This window comes from Peromyscus maniculatus, chromosome 17, assembly GCF_049852395.1.
Source record: "Peromyscus maniculatus bairdii isolate BWxNUB_F1_BW_parent chromosome 17, HU_Pman_BW_mat_3.1, whole genome shotgun sequence".
Classification (NCBI taxonomy): Eukaryota; Metazoa; Chordata; class Mammalia; order Rodentia; family Cricetidae; genus Peromyscus; species Peromyscus maniculatus.
In genome coordinates this window covers 2,643,104-2,666,359 of record NC_134868.1, presented here as the reverse complement: position 1 = coordinate 2,666,359, position 23,256 = coordinate 2,643,104, and the positions used below count along the sequence as shown (strand labels likewise).

Genomic DNA, 23,256 nt, shown 5'->3' with positions numbered 1-23,256 from the left:
GTGGAGGCTGGTCTCAGAAGACAAGAAGCTTCTAGAAAACCCTTCAGACCTACATAGCCTGTCCACAGCCAAGCTCAGGGGGCTCGCACATGCTGTTCCTCCGTCCCTCCCTCCCGGAGATTCTCACGGGCCCCACCAGCGGCATGCAGCTCGGCTGGTGCAGTGCCTGGTGAACACGCTCCAGGCCTGGCTGCCGTGCCCAGCACGGCAGAAACCGGAAGTGGTGCAGCCGGCCACTGCGGCACTCGGAGGCGAAGGCCAGGAGCACGTGTAGTTGGAATGATTTAAAAAGGGGCGTGAGGGGCTGGAGAGACAGAGAGGTGGCGGTTAAGATCACTCACTGCTCTCCCAGAGGACCTGGAATTCCCAGCACCCGCATGGCAGCTCACAACCGTCTGTGACATCCTCACACCAATGCACATATAATAAATCCGCTGGGGGGGGGGGGCAATGCACACAGGACGAGAAGCAGTAGCTAGGCCTTGTTTCATTTTCCGAGACAGGGTTCCTCTGTGTAGCCCTGGCTGTCCCGGATCTCACTCTGTAGACCAGGCTGGCCTCGAACTCACAGAGATCCTCCTGCCTCCGCCTCCCGAGTGCTGGGATTAAAGGCGTGCGCCATGACCGCCTGGCTTGTTTTGTATTTTTTGAGACAGGGTTTCATGTAGCCCAGGCTAGCTTCCAGCCTCCCATGTGACTAGAACAGTTGTGCGCTCCTGACCCCCTGTCTCCCTCCGTCTTGAACAAAAGGCTCCAGTGCTAAAGACTGCACCAAGGACCGGAGAGACCGCTGGGGGGCGCAGGTGTTTGCCACCAAGCCTGAAGACCCGAGGTCAACGGCGGGACCCACAAAGTAGCAGTAGTCAACGAGTTGTGGTCTGACACCCCCCACATACACACACCATAACACACGCGCCCCCAAACAAAACAAACAAATATAAACAAAAGTGTTCTGTGGGACAGGCCCGACTGGACCTGGCAGGTCCGGGTGCCGCCCCGGCCCCACAGCCACCTGAGTGCCCGCGGCTCGGAGAACTCCTCGTAACTGTGCATGGAGTCGCTGTAGGACTCCCGGGACCCCAGGGGCGGTGGCCGCACGGAGTACTGGTGCACAGAGGCGTTGGGCTGCGAGGTGGTGTAGTAGGGCGGCGGGATGCTGTTGCTTGTCTCACTCCGGTAGTCACTGTCGCGGTCATCCACGGCACTGTCGGGGTCGTCGTCTGCAGGGAGAGGAGCCAGGGAGCGCACGGAGGGGCTAAACCAACCTCCCGGGCTGGGGGTCCCCATCCTCCGCTACCCCCCGGGGGGCTGCCCAGCCAGGAAGGGTGCTCACCCAACCGTGTCAGCTGGACGGGGTGGGGACTTGGTTCTCAGAGCCTGGGCATGGACCCCCAGGCTCTCTTCCTAGTGGAGGGCACCCACTAGCTGCTCCTGGGCAAACATGCCCAACACTCAGGGCAGTTGGCTGCAGTCACCCTAGCACCCTGTTGCCCAACCATTTCCTCCACCGAGTTATCTGGCTTTTGTCTTCGGCTAAAGGGACATTCTTTGACCCAGACTCTCGCAGACCAGTTCGATAATCTCAGCTGAAACTATGGGAGCTCTCCAAAGTAATGGTTTTTTTTTTTAAAACAACTATATTTTGAACAGGAAAGCAGTCTCAGTTGGAGTCTATACTTGTTTACCAATTTTTTTTTTTTTTTTTGGTTTTTCGAGACAGGGTTTCTCTGTGTAGTTTTGCGCCTTTCCTGGGACTCACTTGGTAGCCTAGGCTGGCCTCGAACTCACAGAGATCCGCCTGCCTCTGCCTCCCGAGTGCTGGGATTAAAGGCGTGTGCCACCACCGCCCGGCTATGTTTACCAATTTTTTTAAAGATTTATTTATTTAATATGTATACCGTGTGTGTGTGTGTGTGTGTGTGTGTGTGTGTGTGTGTGTGCCTGTTGTATCCCTGCATGACACAAGAGGGCGCCAGACCTCCTTACAGATGGTTGTGAGCCACCATGTGGTTGCTGGGAATTGAACCCTGGTCCTCTGGAAGAGCAGCCAGTGCTCTGAACCGCTGAGCCATCTCTCCAGCCCCCAAATGTTTACATAGTTAGTATGTTACATTTATTCATTGTGGGGCACAGGTGATACATTCTAACATGTGGGTCCCAGGGATCAAACTCAGGTCCTCAGTTTTAGCTGCAAGCACCTTCACCTGATGAACCATCTCTCCTGCCCCAACACACAGTTCCTGACCAAACTGCAGACGCAGCCTATACCGTTTCCAGCCACTTTGGTTTTGAGAGACTCATCTGCTCTGGGCTCCATTAGCTTCCCCTTGGCCCAGCGACACCGGCTAGACCGAGTTTCTAACCACGAGTCTGTGCTTTGGCGCCTGGCACTGGAACCGGGGGCCTCATGCATGCTGGGCTGGTGTTGGGGACAAGGGCGGGGTGGCTTTCCTTTCTCAGGGTGCATGTGGCTTAGGGAACTGGGGTTCCCTCGAGGACACGGCCCTGGCTGCTGGTACCTGGCCCCTCTCTCCCACGCTTGCGGGGTGATCAGGGAAACAGAGGCAGAGATATGGGGTGAGGTTATCCATGGGGGCGGGTGAGGGGGTCCCAGGGTCCCTACCTCCCCCACCCCCACCTGCTGCGGGCTGTACACAGCTGCACGCCCCCACCTCTGGCCCTGCTGTGACCCCCAGTGTGCAGGGCAGTAAGAGGCCTTGAGGTCCCCAGGGTGCCCGGGTGCCCGAGGGACGCTGGTCAGTCACTTACTCTGTTCCCCCCAGCCGAAGTAATTCCAGTTACCTACGAGAGAGCAGGCGCAGATGACCCAGAGCCACGGCCGCACCCCAGCCTCCCGGGGCCACTCTGCCGCCCTGGGGTGAAGACAGGCCGTTGTCATCCCAGGCCAGTGCCTCCCCGTGCCCCCCACGTCATCTCTAGCACAGGAAAACGCAGGGCCCGAGCCTCCCCCTCAGCCCGAGGGTGAGATGGGGTCTTTCACCGGTTCTTGGGCTCCCCAACCGGAGAGGTCAGTGAGTTCCAGGGGGTCCCCCTGCCTCCGCATCCAGGCACTATGCCCGGCTTTGACAGGGGTGTCGGGCATTTGAACTCAGGTCCTGTCCTTTACCTGCTGAGGGAGCTTTCTCGCCCCCACCCCCCAGTGTGTCCGCTTTGTCCGTTTCCTCCCTTGGGAATGCCAGCTCTACATAAATTTTGTCATATTTACTTTTTTTTTGGCGGGGGGGGGGGGGAGGCTCAGAGAGGGTGAGTGAGCAGCTTGAAGTCACACAGCCTCCCATTGGCAGGGCCGGAGACACAGCCATGTTCTCCATCGCACCCCAGCACCCCACATCTCAGAAAAGGTTGCTGGGGTCACAAGTCTACCCCCTTGGATGCCTGTTCTGTGAAATGGGTGATGAAATGCCCCCGGGACACTCAGGGTTCAGCACTGGACAGTGGTGTTCACGTCCCACTTTGCACCCTGCTCTGTCCCCAGTTTACTGCCTAGGGGTTCTCCATCCCCTGCAGCCCCCAGGCTCTGCCTCCTCCAGCCCCATCAGCACTGTCCTGGGCACTTGGGGGAGAGGCTGGACGCCGAGGGGAGGGAGGGGGCAGATGGAGGAGGAGGCGGCGGCTAGAGGGTGACGTGGGGCCCCACGGGTGAGTCGGGAGCTGTGCGCCGGGGCCTGTGACTACAGAGACTCTCGAGGAAGGGACATCTCAGTGCGTGGGACCCGGCCCGGGACTGAGGGGGTCGGAGACTCGAGCCCTGGGTGGGACCGGCTACCACCAGAGGGAGGAGCCGCCCCTGAGATGAGCAGGCACGGGGCAGCCCAGCTCACACTTGTCCAGCTGCTCAGAAAGCTGAGGCAGGGGGATGCCCAGAATCCAGGAGTTCAGGTCAGGCTGGGCCACACCGGAGCTGCAGTGCCCCTAAGACAGCGGCCAGGTGGGGCCCCTTGGCCCCAGCCTCCAGTGTGGCTTGGCCCCGGCTGTCCCTGTCTCAGGCTGTAGAGGCAGCCGGCGGGACACGGCCGCACGCCAGACTTGCGTGGCTCTGCCAAGCTGTTGGCCATCTGCTGTGCGCCCGTGGCCTGGCCCCAGGGTGCCACCCTCTAGACGGGAGAGTGACCGTCACGTCACAGGAGAGAGGCACTCACAACACTGGCTGCTGGGCACGGGCAACGGCTTGTCCGGCTGGTCCTGGAAGGAGTACTGGGGAGGGGACGGCATGTCAGCGACCAGCGGGGACACGGTCTTACCCAACAAGCCCACTACCCCAGACTCCGCACCCCCAGAGCGGGATGGGGAGACAGACGGTGACCAGTCAGTCCTCCGTCACGGCTCCTCCTGCCCCCCCCACCCAGGACTCCCTGTGAGTCCCGGCTGCGGACCGGGACACCACGAGCACAGGGTGGTGCGGAGAGCCAGCCCGAGGCTGGTCCGGCAGGGAAGTGGGGCCTTCCAGACTGCGTCCCCATGTGTCTGGAGAGGTTGGGGTGTCGGGGTGTCCTGTGTCAGATGACCCTGGACCTCACACGACCCCAGTGCACTGGGTTCTGGGCACCGGGAAGCCGGCTCCAGGGAGAGGCAAGCAGAGCAGGGGACAGATGCCGCCGGTGACACACCTCGTCCTGGTCACGCATGGCGTTCAGCTGCTCCAGCTTCTTGGCCCAGTACCGAGCCTCCTCCTCAGGGATGTCTGCGAGCAAAGCGGCCATGTCCTGGACACCAGGGACACCTGGCCTCCCTCCCCTGGGCCCTGGCTGGGTGGCGTAGGGAGCCGCCTGGGGAACCCCGGAACGGATGGAGGTGGAGCGGGCAGGGCTCCAGGGTGGGTAGGGAGGGTCCTGAAGGCCACAGCCTCCACCAGCTCAGTCCCCATGGACGCGGTGGTCTCCGGTTGGGCAATGCCCTAGGACTCACCCAAGGGCAGCTCAAAATGTGCGTCCAGAAGGATGCGGTGGAAAGTGGGGTCCTTGGTGCCACAGATCTCGCTGTCCGCCATGATGGCCTGGGAGTCCAGTGTCAGCCACTCTCCTGGGCCCTCCTGTCATTGGCGAAGGGAAGGGACTGGGGTCAGGGCCCCCAAGGAAGGGGACAGCCCAGACTGGCCTCCCTCGAGTGGACCTCCTCATCGCGGCCCCAGCCACCCCACAGGTGGGGGACTTTGCCGATCCGGCTCCTCGCCACCCTCAGGAAACTGCCTGAGGGAACGAGACCCCCCACACCGCCTGGTACAGGAGCACTGTGAGCAACCGGGGCCCTCTGACCCTCAGTTTCTCTATTGCCCATATGATGACAATCTTCTGTGAAGAACACCGCCCGCTTCCCGGGGCGGGGGGATACCCTCACGCCTGGGGGCCACTGAGGAAATCGGGGTCCCCGTCTACACCGCTTTTGGTTCTGGCTTTCACGGATGCCACATCGCTCTCCCCCTTCATTGAGTGTTCACTGATTTAAAAACAAGCATATTCTGGTGTCTTGTCAAAGCCTGGTCCACCCTGGGGTGCTGGATCCCCAGGAGGGCAAGAGCAGGTCGGACCCTTAACCGAGCCCAGATCCCTGGCTGGGATGCGGACGCCATGGGGAGCTCCGGTGGCCACTTTGCATGGGTAGGCGGTGACCGAACTGAGCACTGTCAGGGAGGAGGCGAGTCTCGCTTTCTTTGGACCACAGCCCCCGGGTCTCTGCAGACCTCCTCCCCATCCGCCACTCGCCTCATTGGACTGGCGGATGGTCCGCAGCGGGATCCACACGGTGCCCACCATCGTGTCCCAGATGAGGCCCTTGTTCCACACCTCCACCGTCAGGCCCAGGTCCAGGCGGTTGATCTCGCTGTGCGCACAGGAGAGGGGGACATCGGGGAGTGGGAAGGGGAGAAGAGAGGCCCAGAGAGGGCAGAGCGCTGGCCCCAAGACACACAGCACTGCCGGGAGCCCTGGCCGGAGGAGCCCGAGCGCCACGGGAACACGCTGGTTTCATTCTCTGGAGGGAAACTGAGGCCCCGGGAAGTAGCATCTAGCTCGCACTATCACAGGCAGGCAGAGCTGCGTCGGGAGGGGAGAAATGAGGACAGAAGGCAAAGGACGGACGGACACCTCCGCGGCAGTTCCTGGCCAGACTCCTCTCGGGGTGTCTGGGGTTGGCGAACCCTGGGCCGGGGACTTCTCTGCGCCACCTTTCCCTGGTCCATAACGGACCTCACCGCAGTGAGCCCCCCAGGGTTAAAAGAATGGAACACCGCAGGGTGGGGCTCAGCTGGCCGCTGGGCACCAGAACAGACGGGACCGGGGACCGTGTGCTGGAGGAGGCTGAGGCGGGAGGGTCCGGCTTGGGTCATCGTTAACCACAGTTAGGGCAGCCTGGGCTACGCGAGACCCTGTCTTCGAGGTAAATAAAACAGCCTGGCGGGGAGGCTGTGTTGTAAGTGTGGCCTCCGCGGCCCTGCCTGGCTGGGGGTTGACGGAGGGCGCAGGGATTCGGGACAAGTTTTGCTGAGCGCCCTCCCCCCGGGGTGCACCAGGTCCCGTGGGCTCCCCACAGCAAAGGCTCGGAGCGGGGCACCGGCAGGGTGAAGGGGGGGAGAAGGGCCGGGAGGAAGGGGTGGGGGGGCGCGGCCAGCTGCGGGGGCCGTGGGGGGCGGGCAAGAGGGAGCTGCGGGGCCGTGGGGGGCGGGGACCCTGGGGGGGGCTGCGGGGGCCGTGGGGGGCGGGCAAGAGGGAGCTGCGGGGGCCGTGGGGGGCGGGGACCCTGCGGAGGGGGCTGCGGGGGCCGTGGGGGGCGGGGACCCTGCGGGGGGAGCTGCGGGGGCCGTGGGGGGCGGGCAAGAGGGAGCTGCGGGGGCCGTGGGGGGCGGGCAAGAGGGAGCTGCGGGGGCCGTGGGGGGCGGGGACCCTGCGGAGGGGGCTGCGGGGGCCGTGGGGGGCGGGGACCCTGCGGGGGGAGCTGCGGGGGCCGTGGGGGGCGGGGACCCTGGGGGGGTAAAGGGCAGGGTGGAGTGGGCGGGGCTGGGGCTGAGGGCCGTGGAAATGCGGTGGACGCGGCCTGTGAGGGGCCGGGCTGAATGAGTGGGGTGGGCGTGGCCGGCAGTGGCTCCCTCCCGTGGGAATGAGTGGGGTGGGCGTGGCCGGCAGTGGCTCCCTCCGGTGGGAATGCGTGGGGTGGGCGTGGCCGGCGGTGCTGGGGAGCCTGCTGGGGAGGGGCTGCAGAGGGGTCTATTTGGGAGTAGGGCCTGCGTTGAGGCCTGGGGCGGGGCCTGTGGAGGTGGGGTCTGCTGTGGGTGGAGTCTGCTGTGGGCGGGGCCTGGAGCTGCAGCCTATGGGGGTCTGCCGTGGTGGGGGAGGGGAGAGAGTGGGGGCGGGGCCTCCACTGGTGTCCCGGGCGGGACCTACGGTGGGCGGGGTTACAGTGGGTGAGGTGTGGGTGGAGCCTTCAGTGGGCTGGCCTGTTCGAGGGAGCCTATGGGGAGCCGCGCCTGGAGGGCGGGGCTGTGGGCGGGGTCTTCCGGTAAGGATGCTTGCTGGACTGTTTTTAGGTGGGCGGGGCCTTCAGCGGGTGGCTTGTTGTGGGCGGGGCTTGTGGCCGAAGAGGCCTGTTGTGGGCGTGTCTGTGGGGTGTCTGCGGTGGGCGTGTCATGCGTCCCGTGGGCGTGGCCAGGGGGCGGGGCTTCACACTCACAACATGAAGTCCTGCTCCCAGCTGGGCTGGCTGCCTCTGACGGCGATGGTTGTGCTCTTCACGTTCTGCACCTTCAGGGTCACGTATGTGTTGAACTTCTCTGCAGCGGAGAGCGGGGCAATGGCCGGCTGTCCCCTCCCAGGTCCGCGTCCTCACCTCAACCCCAGCGGTGGACCAGCCCGGACCCCAGAACCCCCAGTGACCGTCCATTCTCACAATTCCACGGGGAAATGGAGGCCAAGGCTCAGGAGACTGAGGCCCCAGAAGGGGCTGATGGCCCATGCAGGAGGACGGCCAGTTCAAGGCCAGCCTCAGCTGCAGAATGAGTTCCCAGCTAGTCTAGCCAGCCTAGTGAGACCCTGTCCTAAAACACAGAAGGACGGACAGCTAGAGCTGGAGTTTGGGGCGGGCGGCGTCCGGGCCTCGGGTCCCGCTTGGATCCCGGGCACCCCCTGGCCCTGGGTCCCTCCCCAGGAGCATTGCTGGCCTGGTGGGGTGAGAAGGCTCACGCCTGAGATGAACCTGCCCTCGGCATGGCAACAGCTGCCGGAGTCCCTCCTCGGGCCCAGGAGACCAGACAAGAGCAGACAGGACCGAGATGGACAGTGCAGGACAGCCAGGACAGGACACTTACCCTGGGCACCATCAAACTTGGCTTTTTTGACTGTGAAGAGACAGGAGCCAGCAGGAGGGTGTGGGGAGGAGAGGGAGAGAGAGACACGCAGAGATGAAGAAAGAGATAGAGAGATACAGGGAAGAGAGAGACGGAGAGGAGAATTAAAGAATATCAGAGGCGGAGAGGAGGAGGAGGAAGAGAAGGGAGAGGAGAAGAGTGAGGAGGAGGAGGAGGAGGGAGGGGGAGAGGGGGAGAGGAGGAGAAGGTGGAGAAGAGTGAAGAGGAGGAAGAGGAGGAGGGAGAGAGGAGGAGGGGGAGGAAAAGGCCGTCAGACAGACCTGAACAGAAGGTGTCTGGCCCATGGACGCAACCCTCCCCTCCCCCAGGCTCCAGTTCCAATAAAGCTGGAGCCGGGGTGCCAGGAAGCCTCCTCAGGCCCTCCAGGATGACAGGACGTGTGGAGGTGAGGACACCCCGACCTGCAGGGGCCCTGACTTGTGTCTCCTTGGGCTCCATGCTCAGTACTCCAGAGCCTGATGGAGGCCGAGCCCGTGGACAGACAACCCGTCCCTCCCTCTGTCCCTCCTTCCGCTCTCCAGCCGCCCTCCCCTCCTGGGGTGTGTGTAGACCATGTGCAGGTCCCGGGCACACCGGAAGGAAGCAGGGGCAGTAACATGCTTAGAAAGTCAGGCTCTCCTATCTTCCCAGACCCCGCCTGCCCGTGCCCTGGACACACTGTGGACAGTCCATGAGAGACAATCTTGTGCACATGACCACTTTTCACTTTGAAAATAGCATCAGACACACACCCGTTCCAGATCTTGAGGTTCCTGGTATGTGATTCCTATGCTATCACCAAGCCCCTGCTGAAAAACCCAGTTTGTGAAGGCCAATAAATCTGACATTGTGCCCAGCACCCTTGGGACTGTGGAGCATGAGTGGAGAATGACCAGGCCCTGGGGGAGGGAACGGGGATGCAGGCCAGAGGGACAGCGGCATTCACATTCCAGTGCTGAGTGACCAGCAGCTAGACTGAGCGCTCAGCCTTCATCCTCAGCTTACTTTCCTGGACCTCCTGGCTGCTGTCTCCTCCTCCTCCATCTCTGTCTCTCTGTCTCGTTCCCCTCCCCCTCCACGATCCTTAGCCCCTGTACTTCGGCCTCTGTGGCTGCAGGATGAAGGTTTTTGGGGCACCCCACACCCGTGCTGGCTGGAGGCCCGAGGCTCTGACAACCCAGGCCACACTCAGGCTGGGCTAGAACCCCGGAGACCCAGGACATGGGCAGGGAGTCTGCAGAGCGGAGGGGATTGGAGGGGGAGAGCCACGGTGGGGGAGGAGCCTGGGGGAGGTCTGGAGCCTGCTGTGGGGATTTCTGGGAGGGGAATGGAGTCTGAGAGGGGGAAGGGTCAGAGGTGTCTGGGGGAGGGGAGGGTGTCTGTGCAAGGAGTCTGGGTGCCTAGAGGAGGGGAGGGTGTCTGGGGGAGGGGAGGGTGTCTGTGCAAGGAGTCTGGGTGCCTAGAGGAGGGGAGGGTGCCTAGGGGAGGGGAGGGTGTCTGGAGGAGGGGAGGGTGACTGGGGGAGGGGAGGGTGTCTGGGGGAGGGGGGAGGGTGTCTGGGGGAGGGGGGAGGGTGTCTGGGGGAGGGGAGGGTGTCTGGGGCAGGGGAGGGTGTCTGGGGGAGGGGAGAGGGTCTGAGGGAGGGGAGGGGGTCTGGGGGAGGGGAGGGGGTCTGGGGGAGGGGAGGGGGTCTGGGGGAGGGGAGGGTGACTGGGGGAGGGGAGGGTGTCTGGGGGAGGGGAGGGTGTCTGGGGGAGGGGGGAGGGTGTCTGGGGGAGGGGAGGGTGTCTGGGGCAGGGGAGGGTGTCTGGGGGAGGGGAGAGGGTCTGGGGGAGGGGAGGGTGACTGGGGGAGGGGAGGGTGTCTGGGGGAGGGGAGGGTGTCTGGGGGAGGGGAGAGGGTCTGGGGGAGGGGAGGGGGTCTGGGGGAGGGGAGGGGGTCTGTGGGAGGGGAGGGGGTCTGGGGGAGGGGAGGGTGACTGGGGGAGGGGAGGGGGCCTGGGGGAGGGAAGGGAGAGGGTGTCTGGAGGAGGGGGAGGATTCGAGGGGAGGGTGACTTGGAGAGGGGGAACATGTCTTGGGGAGAGGGAGAGTATCTGGAGGAAGGGAGAGGGCATCTGGGGGAGAGGGAGGGGTCTGGGGGAGGAGAGGGTGCCTGAGGGAGGGAGGGTGGGGGGACCAGGTCTGGGGTTCGGCCAGCGGGTGTCTGGGGAGGGCAGGGCAGGGCAGGCTGCAGCGACCGCTCCGTGTCCCCCACCGCGCCCGCCCGAGTCACCGCCGCGTCACATCCCGCCACCTCTCAGCGCCGCGCGGGGGTCAGAGGCGGAAGCGCCGAGGCTGCCCAGCTATTTATAGCCTGCGGCGAGACCTGGGCGCCGCCGGGAGTCAGGTCCCTGCGGCTCGCACAGCCTCAGTTTCCCCGCCTGGGCGGAGGCGGGGCTGCCCCTCCCTCGGGTCACCTGTCACCCGCACTATTTTTATTCCCTGCTGGCATCCTCGGGAGCTCAGATCCGTTTTCTAATTAAAGGCAGCGGTCCTGGGAGACTGGTCGAGGTTCACGGGGGCGCGGGGGACCGGGCCCCGGGGAGGCGGCTGGAAGGCCGGGCACAGGGCGAGCTGCGCAAGGCCGCCAGACCCTCGGGAGCCTGGATGACCCTGGATGACCGCAGAAGGGCCGCGGGCCGCGGGCCGGGCTCCAGGGAGGGACTAAGTCACCCTCACGCACAGCACCCTGAAGGAGCCGGGCGGGAGCAGGGTGGTCGCTGGGGCGCGTCCCTGATGCTGGATGGTATCAGCCCTGGGGCAGCCAGGGACAGAACTTTGCAAGGGATTCTGGGAAAGGAGGAAGGAAAGAGCCCATCCAAGCCAAGCAGCCACAGAAGGACCCTGACCCCTTCCTCTCCAGGTCACGGCCAGCCGGGAGTCCTCAGCGCCTGCCCGGCTCTCCTCCTCTGTGAGGGGGGGTTGCCGGCGGATGGACCCCGGTACTATTCACGATTCAAGGCAGATTCGCACCCGCACCCCGCAAATACGTGCCCGTACCCCCTCCTCGGACCGTCTATTCAGGAAACAGTTAGGGAAGCCTGAAGATAGCCACCTGTCACCCTAGCACTCCAGAGTTCAAAGACAGCCTCTGCTACAGTTAGAGCCGGGCCTGCGGGATCCATGAGGCCCAGCCTCAGAGGCAGTGGTGGGTGCCCCTGGAGGGGTCCAGACATTAAGAATGCTTCTCTCTCTCTCTCTCTCTCTCTCTCTCTCTCTCTCTCTCTCTCTCTCTCTCTCTCTTAGTTTTTGTTGGTTTCTTGTTTTTGTTTTTTTGAGACAGGGTCTCATTATGTCTGTAGAACTCGCTCTGTAGCGCAGGCTGGCCTCGAACTCGCAGACATCCACCTGCCTCTGCCTCCCCAGTTCTGGGATTAAAGGCGTGCGCCACCTTGCCGGGCTAAAATGCATCTTTTTTCATTTTAAAGGAAAACCAGATGGAGGGGCTGGGGAGCTAGCTCGTGGGTAAAGCTGCCACATACGACCCAAGTTCAGATCCCCAGGACCCTGGGAAAGATCCACAGGGGGTGGTGGGTACAAGTGGGTCCCGGAGTCCTGATGGTCAGCCAACCAGTGAGCTCAGGTCTCAGTAAAAGGTTCTGTTTCAACAAATTAAGTGGGAGATGCCTCCGCGGGCAATGCTTTCCGCCAAGCCCGATGACCCTGAGACGCGGATGATGGAAGGAGGGCCAACTCCCACAAACTGTCTTTTGACCTCCACACCCGCGCGCGCACACACACACTCACACACACACACGCACACTCACACACACGCACACACACACACACACGCACACTCACACACACGCACGCACACGCATGCACACACACACACCCGCGCACACAGTCAGGTGAGATCGCAGGTCTGCCTGAGAACGTGCGCCTTGGGAGGCGTGAGGTGTGGTCAAGTGTGTGTCTGTGCTGGGATGAAGAAGATCCTCCTTCCTCTATGCTATTCTTGAGTGTGTACCAGGGTTCATTAGCCCAGGCTGGCCTCAAACTCCTGATCCCCTGCCTCTGCCTCCCAAGCTCAGGGATGGTAGGCGTGTGCCACCGGGCCTGGTTTATGTGGTACTGGGGATGAAAATCAGGCCTTTGTGCATGCTGCACAGCACTGTACAGACTGAGCTACAAGCACTGCACCAACTGAGCAGCAAGCACTCTGCCGACTGAGCAGCAGGCACCCCACACACTGCGCCTCAGCTCCAGCCCATGCGTGTGTGTACATCCTAACTCTAATTAGCATATGTGTGGACGGTCCAGATCTGCGTCTGCAACGTGGAAGTTTCCACTGCGGGGAGACTGGAGCCCCCATGGAGCCTTAAAGGGTCCGGGGCCTGGCTATGAACATGTGGGGGTGGTCGTGGGTGGGGCCGTGGGTGGGGCCCTGGCTGGCGTGGAGGTGTTCCCTCTACGGTGAGGCTTGGACCAAGTCCAGCCCCGCCCCCGCGCCCCACCCGCACCTCCCAGGAAGCTCCCCCCCGCCCCCGCGCCCCACCCGCACCTCCCAGGAAGCTCCCCCCCGCCCCCGGCCTGCCCATCACCCCCTGGTCTCCCCACCGGGGAGTCCAGGGAATCCAGTACGACGTCGCCCCGGGCCTGGCTTTCTGGAAGCCTCCTTTCTGACGCTGCCCGCTCTCCACCCCCGCAGCCGAGCCTCCGGTTTGCGTCAGAGTTGGGGTGACGCCCCCCCACACTAGGCAGGATGGGAGGATGCGGGGTGCAGGGAGCTGCCGAGAAGGGGGGTCCACCGCCATTTCTGGCTGGGGCTGTGGAGCTGCCCAGAGGGTCCCCTTCACGATCAGCTCCACTTACTTCCCAGGCCTGGAGGCCGCCGCTGCCCGGTGACCCTGAGCGCTCGGAACCCCTCTCCGCACCCGCTCACGGACAAGGCTCCTGCGCCTTTAAGAACACCCGCGTCCACCCAACTAGAGCCGCGCTCCGCGGGGCGCGGGCGGGCGGGGCCGGGTTTGTGAATGGAGCCCGAGCGGAGGGGGAGGGGGAGGCGGGAGGCCGGGAGGGGGAGGGGCAGAGGGGCGGGGCCAGCCCGGGCCACGCAGCCGCGGAGCTCAAATCCGCACTCCCGCCGCCCAAGGTCTCCCGCAGCCTGAGATCTGAGGCTGTGGGAGACTAGCACTCCGCCCCGCACAGCCTGCAGGAGGTGGGGAGGGGAAGGGACCCACCCTCACCCCAAAGACCCGGAGTCACAACTGTGTCGGCACGCGCCCCTATCCGGCTTCTCCCCCCGCCCAAGGTCTCCAGCAGCACAGTTACCCGCGGCGGCTCCCGGCCCCACCCGGGGCTTCGAGGGGTGCAGGGGTCACACCTCTCCCGTGCTTCCCGGCCTCCTCCCACCTAACGCGGAGCGTGGGCCTGGGCGTGGGCCTCGTGCAGATGGCGTTTTGGCCCCAAAATAGCTGCCCCCCCCCCACGTCTCCTTCCCTCCATCCAGCCCTAGGGGAGAGGCGAAGAGGGGGCCACGCGCTCCCGCGGATCCCGTTGCACTGTTTGGGGGACACTGGGGACCGGAGGAGGCGCCCCCACGCCCAGGCCGGGCCCACTGCCCCCACACCCGCACCCTCGCGCGCAAGAGCCGCCCGCTCCCCGGCCCCCACCAGCGCCCACACAGCACCTACACCGGCGCCCCAGCCCCGCATTCACGCGTGCGTGCGGCGGGCAGGACCCCCGGAGCTGACCGTGCGCGCCCCGCAGCGCGCCCCGGGGGTCCCCTCCGCGGTGCAGCCCGGCTCGGCGCACCCACGCGGACCCCGCACCAGGCCCGCGTCCACGCAGCTCCTACCTCCGACGCACAGCAGAGACATGACTCCGGGCGGCCAGGGCACGGCGGGCGCAGCGCAGGGCTCGGGGCTCACGCCGGGGCCCGGCCGCCGGCCATGTCGCTTCAGCACCGGGGGCGCGGACAGCGCCTGACGCGCTCTGACGCCGCGACGTGGGCGGAGCCGGGGACGCGTGACGGGGCGGAGCCGCGCCGGACGCCTTAAAGCGCGGGCCGCGGGCGCCCAGGCCCGGGCCCTTCCGCTCCGGCTCAGCCTCTGCCTGCGTCCCTCAGTCCCTGCTGCCGTCCAGCCAGGTCTCCACCCCAGCCAGGTCTCCTCCACGTCTGTTTCCCTGTCTGAGCCTCCTCACCTGCGTTCTTATCTTACATCCTCCTGGGTAACAAAACTGTTTGCTCTCCAGTTCCCGGGAAGCCGTCCCTGATTTCCTAGCACTGAATCTCATATTTGATGCATTTTGTTTGATGCTGTGCTGACACTTGAACTCAGGACCTCCCGCTTGTGAGGCAAGTGCTCTACCACTGGCGAGTGTCTCCATCCTTTTTGTAACTTTAAAGAATTACATTCTGCCGGGCGGCGGTGGCGCACCCCTTTAATCCCAGCACTCGGGAGGCAGAGGCAGGCGGATTTCTGTGAGTTCGAGGCCGGCCTGGTCTACAGAGTGAGATCCAGGACAGCCAGGGCCACACAGAGAAACCCTGTCTCAAAAAAATTAAAAAACAAAACAAACAAAAATTACATTTCCTGGAGCTTTCTGGGGAGATGTCACTGGTCAAGAGCACTGGCTGCTCTTCCAGAGAATCAGCTTTCCGTCCCCAGCACCACATGGCGGCTCCCAACCATCCACAGGCACGGAAATGTATGCAGGCAAAACGTTCATGCACATAAAATAAATCTAAATGTTTAAAATAGCGTTTGTTTATGTGTGGGTGTGAGGCTCACAGGTACCCAGTGCACACGTGGAGGTCAGAGGACAACCGTCCAGAGCTCCAGGAACTCAAGACCCCAGGTGTGGCTGGAAGTGCTTCTGCTCACTGAGCCGTTGTACAGGGCCCTATTGATTGATTTACGTGTGTGTGTGTAAGTGCGTGAATGTATGTAGGTGTGTGTGTGCATCTGTGTGAGTGTCTACATGTGTGAGAGCATATGTGTGTGTCAGTGTGAGTGAGTGTATATGTGAGTTTGAGCATGCTGGTGTCTGTGTGTGTGTGCATCTGTGTATAAGGGTCTGTCTCTGTGTTTTCGTGTGCATGTGTCTGTATGTAAGTGCATGTGTGTGTTTACTTGTGTGTATGTCCCCAAGTGTGTGTCTGTGTGTGCATTGGTGTGCATCTGTGTCTGTGTATGTATGTGAGTGTGTATACACACACTTGTGCATGTAAGCCCAGGAGACGACCTTGGGTGCAAGTCCTCATGCACAGATCACCTATTTATTATTATTGTTTTTGTTGTTGGCGGTTTCTGAAGCCTGGGGTTCACAGCTTTGGCTGGAGCCGCAGGAGTCCTGTCTGCAGCTCCCGGAGTCGGGACTGGTGGTGCACACCGCCAGCAGCTCCTCCTGTGGGTTCTGGAGACAGAATCGCATCCTCAGACTTCCGCGGACACCTCCACAGGTCCGTCCCCCAGGAGCACATTGATCTTCACCACCCTCTGCTGCTGTGTGTGTGTGTGTGTCTGTGTCTCTGTGTGTGTGTGTCTGTGTCTGTGTGTGTCTGTGTGTGTGTGTCTGTATGTGTCTGTGTGTGTGTGTGTGTGTGTGTCTGTGTCTGTGTGTGTGTGCCTGTGTGTGTGTCTGTGTGTGTGTGTCTGTGTCTGTGTCTCTGTGTGTGTGTCTGTGTGTGTGTGTGTGTGTGTCTGTGTGTGTGTGTGTCTGTGTGTGTGTGTGTGGTGTGTGTCTGTGTGTGTGTGTCTGTGTGTGTGTGTCTGTGTGTGTGTGTCTGTGTGTGTGTGTCTGTGTGTGTGCACGCGCGCACGTGCGGGCCACCATGCCTCTGCTCTTGTTAAAGCTTATTTACTTTGACCACTTAGTGGTGGCGCACGCCTTTAGTTACAGCACTCTGGAGGCTGAGGCAGGCAGATCTCTCTGAGTTCGAGGCCAGCCTGGTCTACAGAGCGAGCTCCAGGACAGTCAGGACTACACAGAGAAACCCTGTCTCGAGAAACCAAACAGCAGAAGCTTATTTACATTTTTGTTTTGTTTTTCCAGTAAGGGTTTCTCTGTGTAGCCCTGACTGTCCTGGAACTCACTCTGCGGATAGGCTGGGCTCGAGTTTATTTACTTTTACTTTATGTGTGTGGGTTATTTTTCTGTTAACGTAGTGGCAGAACCTGAACCTGCTGATATTTTAACAACCTGCTGCTCAGACCCAGGCTGGCAGGATCCAGTCCCAGCTTGGCCGCTGCCGCCAATGGTTCTATTTACCAATAATGAACCAGGAATCAGATGTTGGGGTGAAAACCTTCTAGTTCATAGAAGCCAAGAAGCAACCAGCTGACCTTTTGGCCAGAGACCCAGCAAGAAAAGCTTCTTTCCAGCTGCCCCAAATCAAAAACATCGCGGATCCCTAGGTCCTGCCCTACTCCTTCCTGGGCGTTTCTATTTAACGGGGACTATGAGGGGTCCAGCCCCTCGATAGTCCCCTCCCAGGGTCTGGGAAGAATCTACAACCAGCTGAAAATTAATCTTTGATGAAAAGAAATGAATCTATGTACACAAAACTCCTTAGTTCATACACTTTATTATTATTCTGTGATAGTTCTCTCTCTACACAGCTTCTATTCTGCTCTCATGTCTAGCTCCTTCCTTGCCTGATTTCTCTATATTTATCTACTGTCCCCTCTAGGTTCTACCTTGATTCCTTCATCTAGTTCTGCCCCTTCTAGGTTCTCATCTATCTAGTTCTTCCCCCTATCAGCTCCTCTCCCGTCTCCTTCTCTCTCATCTGGCTCTTCCTCATCTTGTTCTTTCCCATCTGGCTCTTCCTCATTTTCCATCTTGTTCCTCTTGTCCTCTCTTCCAGCCCTTCAATCTAGTTCTTCCCCCACCTCAGTTTGTTCCTCTCAAGTTCTTAACCATCTAGTTCTTCCATTCTCTTTTTTCTTCTCTGTCCTCTGCTTTACAGTTATATATCTCCCCAAAATCACAATCCTCCCCTCCACCCAGGACACTCAGCCTGAACTTCCTCAGGCAGTGATTGTCTGCTATCAGGATCAAATGGAGGGTGATAAGAATTACAAAGAGGGACAATAGTTGTTAATTACCATTTGTGACCCAAAGGGGAAGTGACTAATGAATTAACTAAAGGCTAAATACAGGTAATATCTAAGAAGAGGGATCTTATGTGCACAACTATAATCTTAAATGTGTTTGGTAAAAGATGTTAAAAATCTATAAGTTGCTAGGTCAATGGGAGAAAATAAAACTGTCTTCTTTTTTCCTGTGGCTCCTATCTGTCCAAGCTATCTGCCGTTTTTCTGCAGGGTGGGGGAAAGTGTGCTCGGTCTCTAGGCAACCTGTACACAGCTAGATGCCTCTGGTGATAGTTAAAGGGAGATCTGGAACTGGAGGTAAGATTTGGGAAAGGAGGAAGTTCAGTTTAATTAGCACATCCACCAGGCCTTCTCAAACAGGTAGCCTGGATGCTTAAGTCTGTTCTTAGAGAGTACAGAGGTATCTCTGATAAGGTACTTCCTCCGTCTGGGGATGCACCTGGCCGGATGCTGCTAATGATGATAATTACAGGGAGGCTTGAACTGGGAGTTCTGGCTGAGCATAGCTGTTAGCGCAGAATGTTATCTAAATATTCCTAGAAGTGGTTAGGTAAGTAGTCAGAGGTCTATAAAGTTAGTAAGGCTGTAAGAAAGGAGGGGTCTGAGCTAAATTGTGTAAAGCTATTACTTAATGTCTACCTGACCTAGGCGGCGTCCTCTTGTGGAATTTACCTTAAGTCAGGAGACTCGCCCGTGGGTTGTTATCACTGTTAGTCCTCGGAAATTGGGTGACCACCTGGGCGATGTCTCCTTTAGTCCTTGAAAGTGGCTAGGGGAGATATCTGATTCCAGAGAGAGCCTTTCCTGAGGCAGTTCTCCAAATACCTGGAATGTGTATGTCCAGAGAGTGATCAGTCCACACTGTTAGCCCTTCTTAGGGAAAAGTCAATTGGGAAAACTATGAAGGCACACATGATTTTCATAACAGAAGACAGCTGATATATAACAAGCCAAGTAACACCAAAAACTCCTTGGGATTTGGCTTCCGCTGGAGGAATTCCCTGATCCCTCCAGGTAGTGACTTTGCCATAACCAGCTGAGTTCTTATGATATTCCTGCGGCCCGCAGCATCTATGTCCATATTTCTGACTCTTAAGTCTTCTCTAGGGCTAATTCCTGTCAACTAGTCATCTGCTCTGCCCTCTGATCCAAGGCTGATTTTATCAACACAGTCTCGGAGTTTCACAGTGGGATCAAATTCCCGCAATGGTGAGGGTTTTGTTCCTGTGTCAGGGTGCCACCCGGGTGCCTGGTGCCCCTGGAGGAGAGAAGAAGGTGTCAGGTCACTGGGACTGGAGCTGCAGATAGTGGTGAGTGTCATGTGGCGCTGGGAATCAAACTCAGGTCTTCTGCAGGAGCAGCGAGTGCTCCTAACGGCTGGGCCAACTCTCCAGGCCCTCTGTTACTTGGTTATAGGGCATAATGACCGCCCCTCTAACACACCGGCTCCCTTTGTCCCCCAGGCCACCTTCATGCACGCGCATGATTATATGTGTTAGTAGAAATTCTAGAATGCATTTCAGTTTTCTCACGGGAGGTCCTGGGTTCATGGGAACTGCCCTGGAGAGCTGAGCCTCCTGGCTCTCCTGCTTCAGCTTACTGAGTAGCTGGACTGCAGGCCCGAAGCCAGCACGCCCACCTCAGAGTTGACTCCTCGTAGCCTGAGACTTTGTGTGTTTGGGTCCTGATTCCAGCTCTGCTACGTTTACTGCCTTCCCTACCTGTAGTGGTATTCTAATTGTACTGAAATGTGATTTTAATTGTATGTTAATAAATAAAGTTGCCCAGGGGTCAGAGCTATTAGAGCCATAGACAGAGTGTGGCGGTGGTGGCACACGCCTTTAATCCCATAGATCTCTGTGTGTTCAGGGATACAGCCAGCATTGGAGACATATGCCTTTAAGACCTAGGGGGCTGTACATTCAGACAGTGACGAGGCAGTCACATGTTTGGATTTACAACCAATGAGAAGGCAGAACAAAATACTATGAAAAGACAGACACACAGGAAACAGCTCTCTTTCGGGAAGCTAGGACCATCGCAGGAGGAAGGGTGAGATTTTAGCTCTGAGCTCTGATCTCTTGGCTTTCTCTTTTACATTGGTTCTGTGTTTCTTATTTAATAAGACGGTTGGTTACATCTACATCTGGTGCCCCAACGTTTTGAACTACAAGGTGCTCAGAGCAATTTTGAGATGGCTAGCTGAGATGATCCAGTCTCAAAGACTACTTGAATAAGGACTTGAGATAAACCCTGAACTTTGGCATTATACACAGACTGGATAATGAAGGATATAGTTACCTTTCCTAGATTTGACAATTAACCTAAAATTTTTCTATCAGGATAAAGAAAACTTCGCCCATACCCAGCAGGAAGCAATTTTAAGAATACGATGCCCACATTCCCAAAGAGGTGGTGTGGGGCAGGTGGTTTTTTGGTCTTTTTAATGGGTTTTGGGTCTGGGATAATTTTCAATGTTTAGGGGGGTTGGTTACAAGTTGTTGTCAAGGGTTAGGAAAAAGGCTAAGCAAAGGGGATTAGATTTAAGGTTCTTGTTTAAAAAAAGAAAGAAAGAAAGAAAGAAAGAAAGAAAGAAAGAAAGAAAGAAAGAAAGAAAGAAAGAAAAGAAAAAGACAATTACTAGTTTTAAATACTTTACATTAGATTGGATTATTTTATATTGTATACAAATTTGAAATTGATATTGTTAGAAAATGCTATATGTATATTTCTAATTGTATTCATACTATTCATTTAACAATGTAATACAATTTTCTGATCCTTGAATGTTATTATTACCAAATATTAGGATATAAAGAAATGAAAGTTAGTAGTTAGACATTGCAATAGAACTTGTAGTCATATTAGATATGTTTTAAAAATTGAGCAGAGATGTTTTAGACAGGTCATCTTCAAACCCTTCAGAGATCTACAGAATATGGCATTTAAAATGTTTTAATAACTTAGAAAATTTTTCTTTTCTGAGACATGTCAGCTCCTGGCAGTACCAATCTACTTCAGAGAAAATATGGGCATTGAAGAAACTGCATATGGAGTCAACTTTCATTGTGGCAAAAGTTAGCCACTGGACAACAAAGTATCCTCGAATCAACAGGACAAAATGGACAGACAGGACACGAAACAAAGGACTACTGATTCCTGCCAAAACAAGTGTGGTTATGGCTTTATCAAAAGGCATCTTCTGAGGACAGGACAATATGGCACCATCCCTGAAGTGGCCTTCACAATCCAGAAAAGGTACAGTGCCCTTTTCCTCAAAGGCAGCTTAACAGGCAGAGGGCCGATGGCTTCTGTTGTGCAATGGAACAGCAGCTGAAAGCTCATGCCTCTCCATAGTAGACTGGCATTTAATAGAGGGATGTGGAGAAGAAGGGGATGCTGAGATGAAGCCATATATACACAGCCAAGAAGAATGGACAGCTGAATTCAAAAACTGTCAACAATTTCCAGAATTTAAAATCCTGAATCATGACAGGACACTAGTGGAATTCAGGCGTTTCTGGTACATGGACTGCTCTCACCCAATGTGAGGTTGAACTGTTAACCTTGGGTACATCCTACTTCACAAATGAGTCTGTCAGATCCACTAAGCCTATAGGCTGAAGATGATGCCCCAACACTGCGGAAACCTCAGGTGACTGCCCAGGCAGCTGGTTGTTTCTGTCAACTCACAAATTTTTTGGAAGTTGCTTGCATGCACTTCCTGTTTTTATTTTTGTTAGCTAATATTATTCCCTTCTTGGGTCTCTGAGGGAGTTGAAGATTAGTTAGTTATGGTTGAAGATTAGTTAGTTATAGTTGAAAATTAATTAGGGTAGAAAGTGCATTAGATACATCTTGGATTTACCAAAATAGGATAGATAATGGAATTATTTTCTCTGATTTGTCAAATACCTGTTTAGGTATTTATTACTTGTATATATTGTATATAGTTATTGTACTTTTGTATATAGTTTTTCTTATATTAATTATAACCTTTTGCTTTTTTTTCTTTTTATTAAAATAGAAAAGGGGAAATGTAGTGGTATTCTAATTGTACAGAAATGTGATTTTAATTGTATGTTAATAAATAAAGTTGCCCGGGGGTCAGAGCTATTAGAGCCATAGACAGAGTGTGGCAGTGGTGCCACACGCCTTTAATCCCATAGATCTCTGTGTGTTCAGGGATACAGCCAGCATTGGAGACATCTGCCTTTAAGACCTAGGGGGCTGTACATTCAGACAGTGACGAGGCAGTCATGTATTTGGGTTTACAACCAATGAGAAGGCAGAACAAAATACTATGAAAAGACAGACACACAGGAAATAGCTCTCTTTCGGGAAGCTAGGACCACCGCAGAAGGAAGGGTGAGATTTTAGCTCTGAACTCTGATCTCTTGGCTTTCTCTTTTACATTGGTTCTGTGTTTCTTATTTAATAAGACGGTTGGTTACATTTACATCTATCTACAGAGCTCTTCCTATTGGGCCTGGAAAACCACTGTAACACCAGGTTGAGCTCATGGAGTCTCTGTCACAGCACAACACGGAGGTTCATCAAAACAGGAGGTGTTCAGACCGTAGCCTCATTCAGGCCCTGCCTAGAATCCCGCAGTGATGGGCTGGGGGCGTGGTCAGGGGTGGAGCCCTGCTTAGGATCCCCAGTGAGGGGCTGGGGGCGTGGTCAGGGGTGGAGCCCTGCTTAGGATCCCCAGTGAGGGGCTGGGGGCGTGGTCAGGGGTGGAGCCCCCGCCTAGAATCCCCAGTGAGGGGCTGGGGGCGTGGCTCAGCGGTGTAGCCCCGCCTAGAATCCCCAGTGAGGGGCTGGGGGCGTGGTCAGGGTGGAGCCCCGCCTAGAATCCCCAGTAAGGGGCTGGGGGCGTGGTCAGGGTGAAGCCCCTGCCTAGGATCCCCGAGTAAGGGGCTGGGGGCGTGGTCAGGGTGGAGCCCCGCCTAGAATCCCCAGTGAGGGGCTGGCGTGTGGCTCACTGGCCTGGCTTGCAGAGTGTCCTAGGTTCCATCTCCAAGTCCAAGCTATCTCCTGATACCTGACGCCTAAGTTTCACCACCTACAGAAGAAAGATCAGAACAAACCAGTCTTATGGTTTTGTAACAGCTCATTTGAGTTCCAACCTGGAAACTCAGGAATTCTAAGGCCTCCAATTTTTTGTTTGTTTTGTTTTTCGAGATAGGGTCTCTCTGGGTGTAGCCCTGGCTGTCCTGGAACTTGCTCTGTAGAACAGGCAAGGCTGGCCTCGAACTCACAGAGATCTGCCTACCTCTGCCTCTTGAGTGCTGGGATTAAAGATGTGAGCCACCACCCGGCTCCATTTTTAAATTTTTAGACAGATATCAGTAGTAAGGAAGGGGAGTGGTGGGCTGTCAGTCCCCGCAGGGCCCCACTGCTCCCTCGTCGCTCAAAATCTTTAATTCCCTTATTTTCCTTCTCGCCTCTCACAAATGTAGCTGTTTTGTGTGCTTTGAACTTTTTATAAGGGGACACACAACAGTCGCTCTTTTTCCTTTCTTTTCTTAAAAAAATTATTAGTTTTTTAAGACGGTTTGGCTATGCACCCTAAGCGGGTCTGAAATGTACCATGTGAACCACGCTTGGCTCAGAGTTGCAGCAATCCTCCTGCCTGGGCCTCCTGAGTGCTGTGATTACACACGGGTGCCACCATGCCTGACGATGGCTGCTCAGGGGTCTTCGCGCGCGTGTGCGTGCGTGTGTGTGCGTGCGTGTGTATGTGTGTATGTGTGTGCGCGTGTGTGTGCGTGTGTGTGCGCGTATGTGTGCG

The 23,256-nt window shown here is 57.6% G+C and overlaps 1 protein-coding gene across 6 annotated transcripts in view; it reads right to left on the bottom strand.

Annotated features, from left to right (window-relative positions):
* The window catches only part of Unc13a (unc-13 homolog A), a 54,115-nt gene extending 39,808 nt beyond the window's left edge, over positions 1 to 14,307 (bottom strand). For all 6 annotated transcript variants that reach the window (XM_076553147.1, XM_076553148.1, XM_076553150.1 and 3 more), the window contains exons 1-9: positions 14,195 to 14,307; positions 8,315 to 8,344; positions 7,681 to 7,780; positions 5,721 to 5,838; positions 4,927 to 5,050; positions 4,629 to 4,702; positions 4,161 to 4,215; positions 2,770 to 2,802; positions 1,013 to 1,220 (exon numbers count right to left, since the gene is read on the bottom strand). In XM_076553147.1, the coding sequence (XP_076409262.1) occupies positions 1,013 to 1,220; positions 2,770 to 2,802; positions 4,161 to 4,215; positions 4,629 to 4,702; positions 4,927 to 5,050; positions 5,721 to 5,838; positions 7,681 to 7,780; positions 8,315 to 8,344; positions 14,195 to 14,216 (764 nt within the window). In that variant the 5' untranslated portion in view covers positions 14,217 to 14,307. The remainder of the gene's footprint in view (positions 1 to 1,012; positions 1,221 to 2,769; positions 2,803 to 4,160; positions 4,216 to 4,628; positions 4,703 to 4,926; positions 5,051 to 5,720; positions 5,839 to 7,680; positions 7,781 to 8,314; positions 8,345 to 14,194) is intronic.
* Positions 14,308 to 23,256: the final 8,949 nt, after the last annotated feature.